The sequence below is a fragment of the Nothobranchius furzeri genome, chromosome 12 (genome assembly GCF_043380555.1).
Source record: "Nothobranchius furzeri strain GRZ-AD chromosome 12, NfurGRZ-RIMD1, whole genome shotgun sequence".
In the NCBI taxonomy this organism is placed as follows: Eukaryota; Metazoa; Chordata; class Actinopteri; order Cyprinodontiformes; family Nothobranchiidae; genus Nothobranchius; species Nothobranchius furzeri.
The window spans coordinates 22,039,158-22,053,725 of record NC_091752.1 but is presented as its reverse complement, the minus strand read 5'-3'; the positions used below and the strand labels follow the sequence as shown (position 1 = coordinate 22,053,725).

Sequence of the window (14,568 nt, the reverse complement as noted above, 5' to 3'; positions counted from 1 at the left end):
TACGGTTTGTGCCCAGTGAGGCTAATCTAATAAGACAGTTTCTTGTTTTTGTTGTTAAATGTCCGTGACGGGACATGAAGTCGGAGGAGGACGCGTTTTTATTTGCTGTCACTGTGTAAGAACTGCAAGGTAAATGATGAGGGAGTTGGCGGGCTGTGAAACGACTCTTTTCAGTCGTTTATGCACCATGAGTGTTCAGCAGAGCAACATTATGAAAGATTTGCATGATACAAACCCAGGACAGAAACGTGTGAGAAATCCAGACAGATTTATTTTTAATCGTTATTTTAATGGCATGCGTTTGCTCATAAATACTTACAGTTCCTTTTTAAAACAAATACTTCCTAAATTCAGCGTAGGCAAAAGTTAACAAAGCTTCAACATGGAAGTAAAGGGGAACTTCCTGTTAGCTGCAACAAAGTTTAAGGCAGTTAAGGTTTTGATATAAAACAGGTATAAAGTCAGGCTGTACCAAGAGTGTGATGCGATCTGACATCAGCTGATCAGGTTTGGTCACACATGCTTAAAGGAGACGTCGGCGTGACGCCGATTTAATCAGGAATCAGGTGGTTTCTTATGGAAATTGGAAAATCCAGTTAAAAGACTTTAAACAATAGAGTTGGTTCCATTAAACGGCGTGTTCACGATTCTCTGGTACGCCCCCGGGCTTCTGAGCAACGCAGCAGAAATGTAACACGGGCCTGTCGATGAAAAGCACCGCTGTGAAAGGCACCGGCTGTTTTTAGAGTCAGATTGCCACACAAAAGACACCTGAAGACATCTTCACCTCACCTGCGCAGGGCTCAACAGTTATATCAGTAGTCTTTTACACATTTCCTTCCACAAAATCTGTACACACATAAGTTAAAAATCACACTAAAACAAACCTAACCCAGCTTTGTTTTACAGCACTTAAACCAGAAAAACCTTCATTTCAAGAGATGCATCTAAAGTCCGGTTCAAACAATACTGACTGGTGAGATAAAAAAGTGCAAAGGAGAGGACGCACAGAGCCCGTAATAACATTAAAGTCCAGGAAGAAGCAGCAGGGTGCTTGTGTTAGTCGTTACCAGTCCCACACACACTTGAATCCCAATAAGATTAACATTAAAATTGAATTAAAGGTCCAACGTGAGTCAGTTTTACTGGGAATTTAGTCTGGAATGTCCCAGGAGTCGGGCTGAGAAGGAACAGAGGACAAGATGGAGTCCGGAGAGGAAAATGGGAGAAAGGGATTGGGAGAGCGTAACCGGGACACGGCGGCTGTTGTGGGTTCAGTTTGCAGATTTAAACAAGGCCATCAAAGTGGGTGAAAGATTAGGCGTTTATAATGTGGTTAATGTGAAACTAAAAGTCAGCTAACGAACCTTGACCCCAGCTCCTCTACCCAAAACAAAGGGCCAGTTTGTCCAGTTTCTCGAAAGTGGGTTAGAAAGACAGCAGATCGTTTTTTTTTCTTTTTACAAAGCACTAAAACAAACCCAGAAGTTTGTATTTTCACTTTAAAAGTTCCTCAGTGCAAGACCACACTCATCCGTACGCTTTCAGGAGATAAACCGATAAATCTCCATTACTGTTTCAGTACAGTATACTCTTATATACAGGGGGATAAATAAGAGGGAGGAGATAAATAACACTGGAGATGCAATTTCAAACCCTCCTACCACGTTTACCCTGGTAGGACCAGTAGTCACTTTAGAGCTTCTAGTAGGCAACTTGTTCAAAAACACACAATCAAGTCAGTTAATTATTGTCCCCACGACATATCTGAATACCGTTGTTGACACATTCCCTATTGATCGTGTGGAATGTGCTGCTTTGTTCATGTTTATGTAAGTGGGTCAGCAGGAAGTGCAACACCGGACCGTTGAATGTTTGTAGACGACTGTAACTCGGGTGTTTCTGCACGAAGAGCTGCCGAGTCGGCGCTGGGATCTGTGACACAGCCCAGCGGGTCGGTGGGCTGACGGGGCAGAGCTGGAGGGGGGTAGAGCGGCGACTGGAGGATGTCGACGTAGCGCTGGCTGGGTTTGGTCTCCCGCTGGAGAACCTTTCTCAGAAGCGGCTTCAGCAAGCCGATGGTCAGCTGGCTGCTGTCGGGGTCTGCAAAGGGAGACGGGGAGGAGGGGGTGGCGTGGGACATGAAAAATGTTGCAGGGTGGGAGGGGGTGTGAGGGGACGGAAGGTTTTTCAGCACCAAGTTAAGGATGGTAGTGACAGTGAAGTCTTCGGGGCACAAGGCCCAGAGCAGGTCCAGGTAGGGGTCCAGGTCTCTGTGATGAGTCACCTCACAGAGCAGAGTAGTGAAAATCTCCTTGTTGAGCAGCGGGCTCTGCTTGCAGAAGCGCTGGGCCACCTGGGTGACCCGCTCCCACTGCTGCTTCCTCATGAGGATCCTCAGCGCCTGCAGGATGGCGTTAGGCCGCCCACCGACCAGCAGCAGCTCCACCTCCAGGTCCTGGTCTCCGTCTGGATTCACACCGGACAAGACGCACAACGCCCGTCTGTAGAGGGGCATGTTGTTCTCCCCGCCCTCCCCTCCTCTCCCGCCGGAAAAGCTCCAGGAGGAGGAAGCCAGACTCAAACCCAAACCTGCAGAGCCCTGCTGCTGCTGCGCCAGCTCCAGGAACTTCGGCAACCACGTGGGCTGGAAGTGGAGAATGGACCGACAGAGGAGCTCAAACACAGGCAGGAAGGCTGCAGGTTTACGGGTGTGGTCGTTTCTGACGCCGTGGTTGCGTTTCGGCTGCCCGTTTGTGAATAACAGCACAGCTGTGGGGCTGGAGGTTGTTGTGAGACTGAGGACCGTTTTCCAAACGTCTGGGGGGGCCCTGCTGGACAGAGAGCCCTCCCCGTTGTAGTGCAGCTGTAGTGCAGCCTGAGCAGCCCTCCACGCCTGGCAAGGGAAGATGCTGAAGATGGAGTTCAGGTACAGCAGGGCTTCTTTATCCAACTCGGAAGACGACAGCAGTCTCACCATCTCCTTCTCCACCAGATTCTCACACATGACCTCCACCTCTTTAGGCCCCCCCCTCACTAAACTCCCCTTCAGCTCCTCCAGCGACACCAGAATCCTGAGCTCACCCTCCAGGGAGACCATTAGCTTGCCTTGTCCTGCAATAAGTCCCCCTCCCGGGTTCAGTAGCATCTCTGCGTCCTTCTTCCTCAAACCTGTGCTGAGGTAGCACCTGAGGATGGAGGCTAAAGAGATGGGAGCCTGGAATCGTCCTCGTTTCAGCGCGTCCACAGTGAGCTGGGTGCTGCTCAGGCTCCTCTGCTGGTAGTACTTACACGCCTCCTCAAAGACAGCTTCCACCAGCAGGGCTTCAGGATGAACAGTCTCGACTGGTTTCACCTTTGAGCTGCAGTTCGAGGCGTCCGTTTTCTTGTCCAGAACCACGAAAAGTCCAGTGTCAGACAGCAGAAATGGAGTTTGTCTTCTAGCCGGGTTTACAAATAACATTCCTTTGGCCTTTAATAAAAACGTTTGCAGCTCCTTGCCGCAGCTCGACTCGATTAGGTGCAGTGTTTGTCCAACTACAAGAGCCAGAATGTTTTGGTACATACAAAAGCTGGTGTGAGTGCCGTGTTTTGCCAAACTGTTCCCTGGCAGTTTGTAGACGTGTCTCAGCGTCCCGTCTTTCTGCAGGAGACACAACCAGCCGGTGCTGAGGAGGAGCAGCAGGCCTCCGCAGCCTGTAGGAGAAGCGTTATAGAGCTCAGGGGGCTCGAGAGCAAAAAAATAACCCAAACAATCGGTTATCAGTTTCTTAAAGTCAGATTCTTTGGCTGAAACCTTTTTTATCGGTGTGTTTTTGCACACAGCGCTGACAGTGAACGAGTCATGGTGAGGTGACCAGGTGAGTAAAAACTTAGATGAGACGCACTGCAGTGGTTTCCCTTTCATGTAAGGCACAAGATGCACATAATCACCTGAGCTCATCACGGTGAATTTGGGGCTGTTGTGGAGGGTGATTTTCACTCCTCCTAAACTGACAGATCCGTCCTCCACCTCAAAGTCGCGCCTGCAAACGCAGAACTCCAGCTTGTTCCTGGTAGAGCCGAGGCTCGGGGAGCTTTCTGGGGGTGGTCGCTCCTCACACCAGATGATGAAACTGGAGCACGCGCAGACGGACACAACTCTGGCCCGGGGACCGTTGCACAAATCTGCCGTCTGCAGAAGACGCCAGCCAGCCTTGCGCTCATGGAAGCTCCAGAACTCCGCTTTTCCATTCTCATAAACCACCGCAACAGCCGCCGTGCCTCTGCTGCTGTTATTGTTATTATGATGGTCCAGGTAGCAAATGTCCACCACGGGAAGCGTTCTGGAAGAAGACAGCTCCAGCTTCTTGTGGGTCTGACCCGACTGGGGGCTTTCATACTTGTCAAACGTCACAAGACCGACCTTAGGCTTGCGCAGGATGATATGAATGTGACGTCCATCTGGGCTCACACGAACATCTGACACGCTGTTCGGATCATTAGACAGAGTCAGTATGTCTGTCAGCTCCTGGTTGTTTGCATAGTCCCCGAAATTTGACAGTTCATCCAACCAAAATTCTGACATGTTCACCGCCTAGTTAAAAACAAACAAACAAAAAACGGGGTTTAATGAATTTTTGTCACAACGTATTAAACGAGCCTGTTAGCTTGTGTGGATAATAAATCTAACCTCAGTACTTCAGTGAGGCTAACAGAGGAGCTAGGTCCTGTGGAAGTATTCATCCCGAAGGTGCGGAGGGATACATCCTTCGAAAGCGGTCCATTCTGTTAGCTCCATGTTTGTAAAACGGTAACAGAGCTAAACCGGTAGCTGACAGCGACAGTTCAAAAGTTATTTATGACAGCTCAAACGTTTAGGGGTAAAAAAAAATAGGTACACTAGTCATTCCGAAGCTGTACTAGCACTCATCTAACGTCACGAGACTGATAACTTCCGGATGCCGAGAGTGTTTTTACATAAGAGGAGGAGCTGAACGCTGACGTACTGACGTAAAGACCATAAACATAAATAAGTAGGCGCCCCATTGGGCGCTGGAGGGCGTAGCCTTGCCGCCATGTTAGATGGGTCTCCGCACTCTCCAAAGTCAATGCAGAGTGATCAACTATGCCCGTTTCTGTGCAGCCTATGGTTACAACAACCGGCGTACAATTGGGAAATAAAAATAAAAAAATCACGTGGTATTACTAGCGACTTTTCTAGCCTACCTGATAGGATTTTATTTGAAAATTAATTTTTTATTTATTTGGTTTAATTATATTTATATTTTAATTATCATGCCATACTTTGGGTCTGATTTTATGATAAAGCTAGATAAAATGCACCTTTTTTTCAGTTGAAATGAACGCACTGGGTCCCATTTAAAATGGCATCAGGCCACATTTTTTAATTTTTTTTTTTTACAGATTTTGTTTTCTAAAACAAGCATTTAATTAGGCCTCATTTAATTAATGATGGGCAGCATCTGCTGATGAATGATGTGGAAAAAGGCAACTGTTTTGTCAAATCATTAACATAAGTTTTCCTAAAGACCTTCTGGACTTACAGATACATCAACTTACACATCTGACTTGACTGCTCTGCGATGGACTGGCTCTCTATCCAGAGTGTACCCCGCCTGATTGCCCATTGATCGCTGGAGATAGCCCCCCCCCGCAACCCCACATGGACAAGCGGGTTCAGAAAATATATGGATAGATGGATGGATCTGACTTGACACTGCTCAAGTGATAAAAGGTGAAAACACACAAAAGGATCAAATACAGTTCCATGCTTGTTCCTCAGACAGCTGATGGTGACTGGAGGAGCTGCAGGGACATGGAAGGTCGACAGTAGCAGAGGGCGTCTCATGAACTACAATTACATCCCAAAACTGCCTCATGTAGTTCAGCTCAGAGCCAGAGAGTTACACAATGCATGCATGTGACACATTGGCCCAGACATCACATCCTACTGGCTTTACGTGGACGGCAGCCATTGTGTGGCACAGGGGTGTTGTCGGTGATGGATACCACCTCCAGGCCTCCCATGGCCAGGCCTTTGATGGCAGACAGACGTCCAGGACCCAGACCTTTGACCACCACCCGAACAAATGTGACTCCCTTGGCCGTGGCTTTAGCAGCAGCGGAGATTCCTGCAGTCTGAGAAGCGATGGGTGTGGACTTCTTAATGTTCTTGAAGCCCTTGGTGCCACAGGATGTCCTGACCATGGACTGTCCTGTGCTGTCTGTGAGCTGGATGTGTGTGCTGTTGTATGTGGCATTAATGTGAACTATTGGTAATTCGTCAAACTTCTTTCCGCCCCAGCTCAGTGCGCTGTCTTGGCCAGGCATAGGAGGATAAAAGCTGAACTCTTTGTCAGACTTTGTTTCAGAGGCTTCTGCCTCCTGGTGTCTCGCCGCACTTCTAAACCGGCTTCTGGCCACTATGGCAGCGCCAGTCCATGGCGTGTCTACGTATATGTCTGCGGTAAAGGTAAATTCTTCTTCCTTTGAAGTTTCATGACAGTCATTAATGTATGTGTGTTACTGCCACCTACTTGACAGAAGTGAGGACAGGAAAAAAAACATTTTATTTTTTTAAAGAAAAAGCAAACTTTTTAAAGAATGAATTTAAAATATTGATCCAAAAATAATTATCATTTTATAATTTGAAAAATGTATTTAGGTGTTTTATATACTTTTATGCCCATTAGCTTTAGATTCCATGAAAAAAAATTCTGAAAGTGATGCCAAATTGCTGTGGGTTTCTTAATAGCAGTGTCCTTCACAATCCAAGCTGCTAAGGCCAGTGACTGTTTCCTCCTTTCTTTATTTGACATCATACTTGTCTTTATGTTACCTTTTATGACATTGGCGTTCATTTATTCATCCTAAACCAGTTTCCCTCTGGGATTAATAAAGCATTTTTGAATTTGAATTGAATTTCATGATGTTGCTTTAAATTGGTTGTAAAGTATTCTGATTCATTGGTTTGTTGTACTGATATGAATGTATCTGTAATTTCAATATATGCTTTCTAATGACAATGAAAGCTTTTCTATTGTATTTTTTTTGATTGATTGAACTTTTATTTAACCAGATGAGTCAATTGAGAACTCATTCTCATTTACAATGACAATTAGCTTTACAAAGGAACAACAGACAGATAAGATAAAAACAAACAAGATAGAAATAAGATAAAAGCAGTTAGATATAAAAACAAGGGACAGTCCTTATATACAATATGTACAAGCAACCAGAACAGACTGAAAACAATCTTTAAAGAGCAAGTCACCCCAAATCGACATTTTTTTGCTGATAAACTCAATAAACGAGTGTCTAATCATGCTGTAGACATGTGTAGTCAATAATTATGCACTTTAGTGCATCTTAGTTAAAATTTGAATATTCTGCCTAAAACTGTCAGTTTCAGCACCCTCTTCAGGTAAAAACTCTGTACTGCACTTGAATTTAAATCTGCCATTGCTATTGTCTAAGAGATACACTAAGATGTTAGCGGGTACATTATGATGTCACAACATTGTTGTGAGCCTGTTTGTATCTATTTGTTAGAGGCTCCGCCCTCTCGGTCTGCCAGACATCAGCATTTGTTGAGGCGGGAGTGGAGTAAGACTCTGGTTGGGGATGACTTGCTCTTTAACTACTTAGAAGCATAAACATGATCTATTCTATTCTATTCTATTCTATTCTATTCTGTATGCATGTACAGAAACCCAAACAAGAACAATAAAACAATCCAGTAAATCAAAATTTGGACATCTGTATAGCATATATTAGATTTTATTAACCATATCTTTCAGGTCTTTAGGCCTAAAAGTATCACGGTGATATAGCTGGGTAAAGTCCTACATTATCTTTATTTTTAAAATTTGCTATTTCAAAGACATCCTAACTGAGGGTCTTTGAACCAATAAAAATAGTTGTTTTCACAGTTACATGATGCTGAGTAACTATGGAAACAAGCTTTATATCCAGATCATGTGGTGAGTAAACATCCTAACTGGCACAAAATGAAACCAATATTCTGTTTCACTACTTTTCCTTTTCTATTTTAATTTTTGGCAAGAGAATTTCAGATTTTGGCAAAAAATTAGGGAAAAACAGCCGTTCAGTAAAAATCCTCATCAGGGTCAAGACAAAGCTGCGAAACAGACTATCTTTGATTAGCTGCTGGGAATAGAGGCGACCTGATTCACACCACAGATGTGGACTTGTGCTGTTTGGAGAAGTGATGTCCTGCCTCTTCATCTGCTGATGAAAAAAGCTGAGTGTCAATAACTAACAAACAGGAGAAAACAAACATTTTCTGTTCGTATCATTAATTACAAAGGGAGAAAACAACTCAGAATTACAATGTCATTTGGTTTTGAAAGCCATAAATATATTAAAATAAAATAATAAAACATTTTCTTTTACTATGACATATTTTTGGCAGCATTAATCTCAGCCCACACTGTGAAACTAAATTGCACTGATTTCATTTAGAGAGTCATTCCTAAATGACCAAATATCTGCCAGTAGCAGAGACAAAATAGGATTATTTTAAGTAATCTGCACATTTTTTCTTGGCTACATTCAAACAAACTTGAGGATGTGCTAATTATATTTACTTAGTGTTAGCATAGCACTTTGTTAAAGTTCTTTCTTATATTTTAATGTTATTTTTAAAAACAATGCTCCTCAATTATACCTGACTGAGATCAAATTTCACACGTGTGATCAGATCAAGACATCAATAATAAATCAGTTTTTCATTACATTAAACGATCAGTTGTTTATTTCACTTCACACAATGAAGTCATGGTTAAAGTGGTTTTTTAATCTAAAGCGTGATTTATTTATTTATTTATGCTATCTCAGATAAAAACATAAAATGTTTTCGTCATGTTCAGACATCTGGTTCTATCCTGCATTCTTTAGGTCTGTCTGTCCATCCATCTATTCATCCATTTGTCCGTCCATCCATGTATACATCCATCTGTCTCTCCATCCATGTATACATCCATCTGTCTCTCCATCCATGTATACATCCATCCATCCATCCATGTATACATCCATCTGTCTCTCCATCCATGTATACATCCATCCATCCATCCATGTATACATCCATCCATCCATCCATGTATACATCCATCTGTCTCTCCATCCATGTATACATCCATCTGTCTCTCCATCCATGTATACATCCATCTGTTTCTCCATCCATGTATACATCCATCTGTCTCTTCATCCATGTATACATCCATCTGTCTCTCCATCCATGTATACATCCATCTGTCTCTCCATCCATGTATACATCCATCTGTTTCTCCATCCATGTATACATCCATCTGTCTCTTCATCCATGTATACATCCATCTGTCCTCTCCATCCATGTATACATCCATCTCTTCGTCAATCTGTCTGTCCATCCATGTATACATCTATCTGTCTGTCCATCCATGTATACATCCATCTGTCTCTCCATCCATGTATACATCCATCTCTTCGTCAATCTGTCTGTCCATCCATGTATACATCTATCTGTCTGTCCATCCATGTATACATCCATCTGTCTCTCCATCCATGTATACATCCATCTCTTCGTCAATCTGTCTGTCCATCCATGTATACATCCATCTGTCTCTCCATCAATGTATACATCCATCTGTCCGTCCATCCATGTACACATCCATCTGTCTCTCCATCCATGTATACATCCATCTGTCTCTCCATCCATGTACACATCCATCTGTCTCTCCATCCATGTATACATCCATCTGTCTCTCCATCCATGTATACATCCATCCGTCTCTCCATCCATGTATACATCCATCTGTCTCTCCATCCATGTATACATCCATCTGTCCGTCCATCCATGTATACATCGATCTGTCTCTCCATCCATGTATACATCCATCTGTCTCTCCATCCATGTATACATCCATCTGTTTCTCCATCCATGTATACATCCATCTGTCTCTTCATCCATGTATACATCCATCTGTCTCTCCATCCATGTATACATCCATCTCTTCGTCAATCTGTCTGTCCATCCATGTATACATCTATCTGTCTGTCCATCCATGTATACATCCATCTGTCTCTCCATCCATGTATACATCCATCTCTTCGTCAATCTGTCTGTCCATCCATGTATACATCTATCTGTCTGTCCATCCATGTATACATCCATCTGTCTCTCCATCCATGTATACATCCATCTCTTCGTCAATCTGTCTGTCCATCCATGTATACATCTATCTGTCTGTCCATCCATGTATACATCCATCTGTCTCTCCATCCATGTATACATCCATCTCTTCGTCAATCTGTCTGTCCATCCATGTATACATCCATCTGTCTCTCCATCCATGTATACATCCATCTGTCCGTCCATCCATGTATACATCGATCTGTCTCTCCATCCATGTATACATCCATCTGTCTCTCCATCCATGTATACATCCATCTGTCTCTCCATCCATGTATACATCCATCTGTCTCTCCATCCATGTATACATCCATCTGTCCATCCATCCATGTATACATCCATCTGTCTCTCCATCCATGTATACATCTATCTGTCTCTCCATCCATGTATACATCCATCTGTCTCTCCATCCATGTATACATCCATCTGTCTCTCCATCCATGTATACATCCATCTGTCCATCCATCCATGTATACATCCATCTGTCTCTCCATCCATGTATACATCTATCTGTCTCTCCATCCATGTATACATCCATCTGTCTCTCCATCCATGTATACATCCATCTGTCCATCCATCCATGTATACATCCATCTGTTCGTCCATCTGTATCTCCATCCATGTATACATCCATCTGTCTCTCCATCCATGTATACATCCATCTGTCCGTCCATCTGTCTGTTCATCCATTTATACATCCATCTGTCTCTCCATCCATGTGTAACGTGAGGAAATATGAGTTTTCTGTCACAATGGTGGTGTTGGACTCAGCTGGGTCATAGCTGGGTCGCTGAGAACTTTCACCCACAGATTAAGACCTGAACGCCAGCGAGTCTGGGAGGAAACCATAACATCTGCCACCTGCAGTCTACCAGAAGATGTGTTTACATGAGTTGTACCCAGACCAAGTCAAAACATAAAGTTTAAACTTCTTTTTCTTGATTTTAATGTTAAAATAACCATTATCATTTTGCTCATTATAAATGTGTTTAATCAAATGAATGACTAGTATGCTTTGGGGTAATTATAATGGATTAATGAATCCACACTTAAGTAGATAATGTTGAATGTGTGGTACTGACCTTCACACTCAAGCACACAAACATTCACACACACCCACACACATCTTGCCCACAGTAAACTCCAGACACATTTGATGACGCACATGTTTTGCTTTGAGAAGAGAAAGGTTTTTGGTAAGTTTTCAGTCTTTTGATTCAGTTCGTGTTGGACAACGAGAGAGAACAGACCTGAAAACCAAAGGGGGGGCAGAGCCTGTTGGCTCGTTCTTCCCCCCTTTCACGCTGTTTCTGCCAAGCCAGGCAGAATAGCTGAATCGCGACTTCTAACGAAGACTCATTACCGAGTCTTTTGATTTCTGAGTGAATTAACTTAAGAAAGCGCATCGATAAAACGCTCTACCATCCACGTGTACCGAGGGCAACTCTGGACCGGTTCCGTTCGACACCTATGTCTCCTGTCAGCCGCCGGTGTCATCTGGATGAACCACAACATCCTCCACGGCCCGGATCCGAAAGAGGGTCCACAAGAGTTCGGTGAGACAGAGCACGGTTTTAGCGTTTGATGCAGTTCTCTGATAAGACCTAAGTTTATCCAAACCATCACTTCACTCAGACACCTGTTTCTTCTTGAAGCAAAATCAGACTCACACACGCATTCATGTCACAACATTCTCAATCTTCATAAATTCACCAGAAGGTCTATTTGAGCAAGAACAGCATATAAACTGTTAAAAGATTGTCCCACAAAGTTGCCAATGTGATTGTTATTTCCTGTTTGTCAATTTTCAAAATCATTAGTTTAATTTGAAGAATTAAAACTTTTAATCCTTCAAACTTGTTTCCTCATTGAACTGAAACACAGACACTCAGATATTATCGGCAGTTTATGGATGAAAACAACCTTTGAGTCTTCTGAACAATATAAAATTTGGTTATTGATTTACTAAAATTAATATTCCGAATTAATACGTAGCATGGTTCCTCTTTCATAAAAGAGCATAAATCCATAACGCTACACATGTATACATTCATCTGTCCATCCATCTGTCTGTCCATCCATGTATACATCCATCTGTCTGTCCATCCATGTATACATCCATCTGTCTGTCCATCCATGTATACATCCATCTGTCTGTCCATCCATGTATACATCCATCTGTCTGTCCATCCATGTATACATCCATCTGTCTCTCCATCCATGTATAGAGCTCCAGACCCCACGTGACTCAGTTAGTAGATGCCGTTTTGGCAGGAAAAAAAGGTAAACAAACACGGATGTAACCATGAACGTGAACGGGATCCGCTTGGACTTTACTTCGTCGGAGTTTACTTCACACTTTAAAACCGAAGAAATCGTTTTATATAGTCAGAAATTAAATAGACTAAACATCTCCGACCCTTACCGTGCCCCTGGGATACTTTTTAAAAACGCCAGAAGCTGTCGGAGCGGACTTCTTACTGGACCTGGCCGGGGAACCCCATGGGATTTACCCGGAGGAGCTGGCTCCGGCGGCTGGGGAGAGGGAAGTCAGGGCCTCTCGACGCTACATGCCCCCGCAACCCGACTCCGGATAAGCGGACGAAAATGGATGGATGGATGGACAAATAACAGATTTACACGTAGGTAGTTTAAATAGAGTGCTGTGCTGTTTGAATGTATAAACTGAACGCCAAGAGAAATCACTAGTTTGATTTTTTTTTTCCGTGAATAAAAGAAATATGTAAGGCAGGAGCGTCTCAGGATCTGTCTCGATGAGACAGATAATAGCAATCCAAAGTGCTTTTTATGTGTGATCTGACAATTGATCAACCATTGCTTAAAAATTAAATACAGTTTAGCCGGTTAACTGCTGTGATCATAAAACACGTAAACGGCAGCACGCAGAACTCACGAGGCAACGTTTTACATGATGTTTACTTGTTGCTGTGAGTAATAAGACAGAAAAAGCCACGCCTAAATAAGTTTAGGAAGCCCACTAAGAATCGTAATAAAAGTATTTAAAATAAATACCATACACAGTTGAGGAAACATTTGTTTAAGTACCTGATATGAAGCGGTCGCTGCATAAGCGAAAACCTTTACTCTCGGGATCCCACAGTTTCATTTTAGCCCGGTCACTAGTGCGTTTTATTACAATGATCCAACGTTTGCAGTGCTCCGGATCTTGGGGAATCCTGTAGATGGGTCATTCCTTATGACGTCCGCGTCTGTTCTGCATCCTGGGGCACAACAGGAATCTACCATATTTCCTGTTTGATTGAGTTTTCTGACAATAACAAATAGTACAGCTGCCGGCTTCTGCCTGCCTAATGGCGCCGTTTCGATTTGAACTGTTGCATGCCGGGAGAAGAGACGTCAACTCCCGGAGCTCTATACATCCATCTGTCCATCCATCCATGTATACATCCATCTGTTCGTCCATCTGTCTGTCATCCATCCATCCATATATCTGTCCAATTATCAATCCACCCACCTGTTTGTCTCTGTCCATCCATCCTTCCTTCCGTCCGTCCATCCGTCCGTCCATCCATTCATCCATCCATCCATCCATCCATCCATCCATCCATCCGTCCGTCCGTCCGTCCATCCGTCCGTCTGTCCGTCCGTCCGTCCGCACGCCTGTTCGTCTCTGTCCATCTGTCTGTCCATCCATCTACCCAAAGCTCGTGGCCATACTTGAGGGCTGGAACGTAGATCGGCCATAAATCGAGAGCCTTGGCTCCGGCTTCACCCACTAACTTGAAAATGTTACATGCTCGTGACTTGTATTGTTTGTTTTATTTTACTTTATCTGGTCAGTAAATCTGTGCTGAGAACTGCATCTTTACCCCCCACTTTTGCTTTCACATCATTTACTTTTGTTACTTTCTGCAAGCAGACGATTTTCTTCTTGCAAGGCTTTTAAATAGTTTCTTGATTAAACTAAATGAAGTTTTCCTTTTAAAGTCAGGGACTTTCTTCCTTTCCTACTGGCACAAGTAAATGCTGTCTCTGATTTTGTACAACAAGCTACTTTAGAGGAAAATGTTCACCTCTTCAGAATACCGTGCATGCTGATAAAAGCACACAGGCGCGGTGGATTCAAGCCTCATTGCCTGCTGACAGGCTTGTCTCAGATAGAAAACACCTTCTATTAGCGAGCGTGTTTAGTTTGCTGGGCCTGTAGACAGGAAGACAAAGTGCTTGTCGTGAGACTGGAGGGGATTGGATGAAGGGGAGATTTTCTTTGTGAGTTATTCCACACAGAAAAGAAAACCAGTGTTGTTGCTGCTCAGGTTTGGAGAAGATGGGTAAGCCGCAGCTTTGCATCCCTCCTCAGGGGTAAAGTGTTCCCAAACTGAGCCTGATTT

General features: G+C 43.6%; 1 protein-coding gene and 1 pseudogene across 1 annotated transcript; both read right to left on the bottom strand.

The window, feature by feature from the left end:
* Positions 1-1,167: 1,167 nt before the first annotated feature.
* On the bottom strand, positions 1,168-4,890 carry LOC107375662 (HPS6 biogenesis of lysosomal organelles complex 2 subunit 3). The gene is made up of 2 exons (XM_015944315.3): positions 4,673-4,890; positions 1,168-4,576 (listed from the first exon to the last, which is right to left on the bottom strand). Exon 2 carries the CDS (start codon positions 4,565-4,567, stop codon positions 1,829-1,831), a length of 2,739 nt encoding a protein of 912 aa, XP_015799801.3. The 5' UTR covers positions 4,568-4,576; positions 4,673-4,890; the 3' UTR covers positions 1,168-1,828.
* Positions 4,891-5,908: 1,018 nt separating this feature from the next.
* On the bottom strand, positions 5,909-13,871 carry LOC107375579 (small ribosomal subunit protein uS11m pseudogene; annotated as a pseudogene).
* Positions 13,872-14,568: the final 697 nt, after the last annotated feature.

What these genes read in the sequence shown, in the direction of transcription:
- LOC107375662 (XM_015944315.3), bottom strand. Translation starts at nt 4,567, where the DNA reads ATGTCAGAATTTTGGTTGGATGAACTGTCAAATTTCGGGGACTATGCA.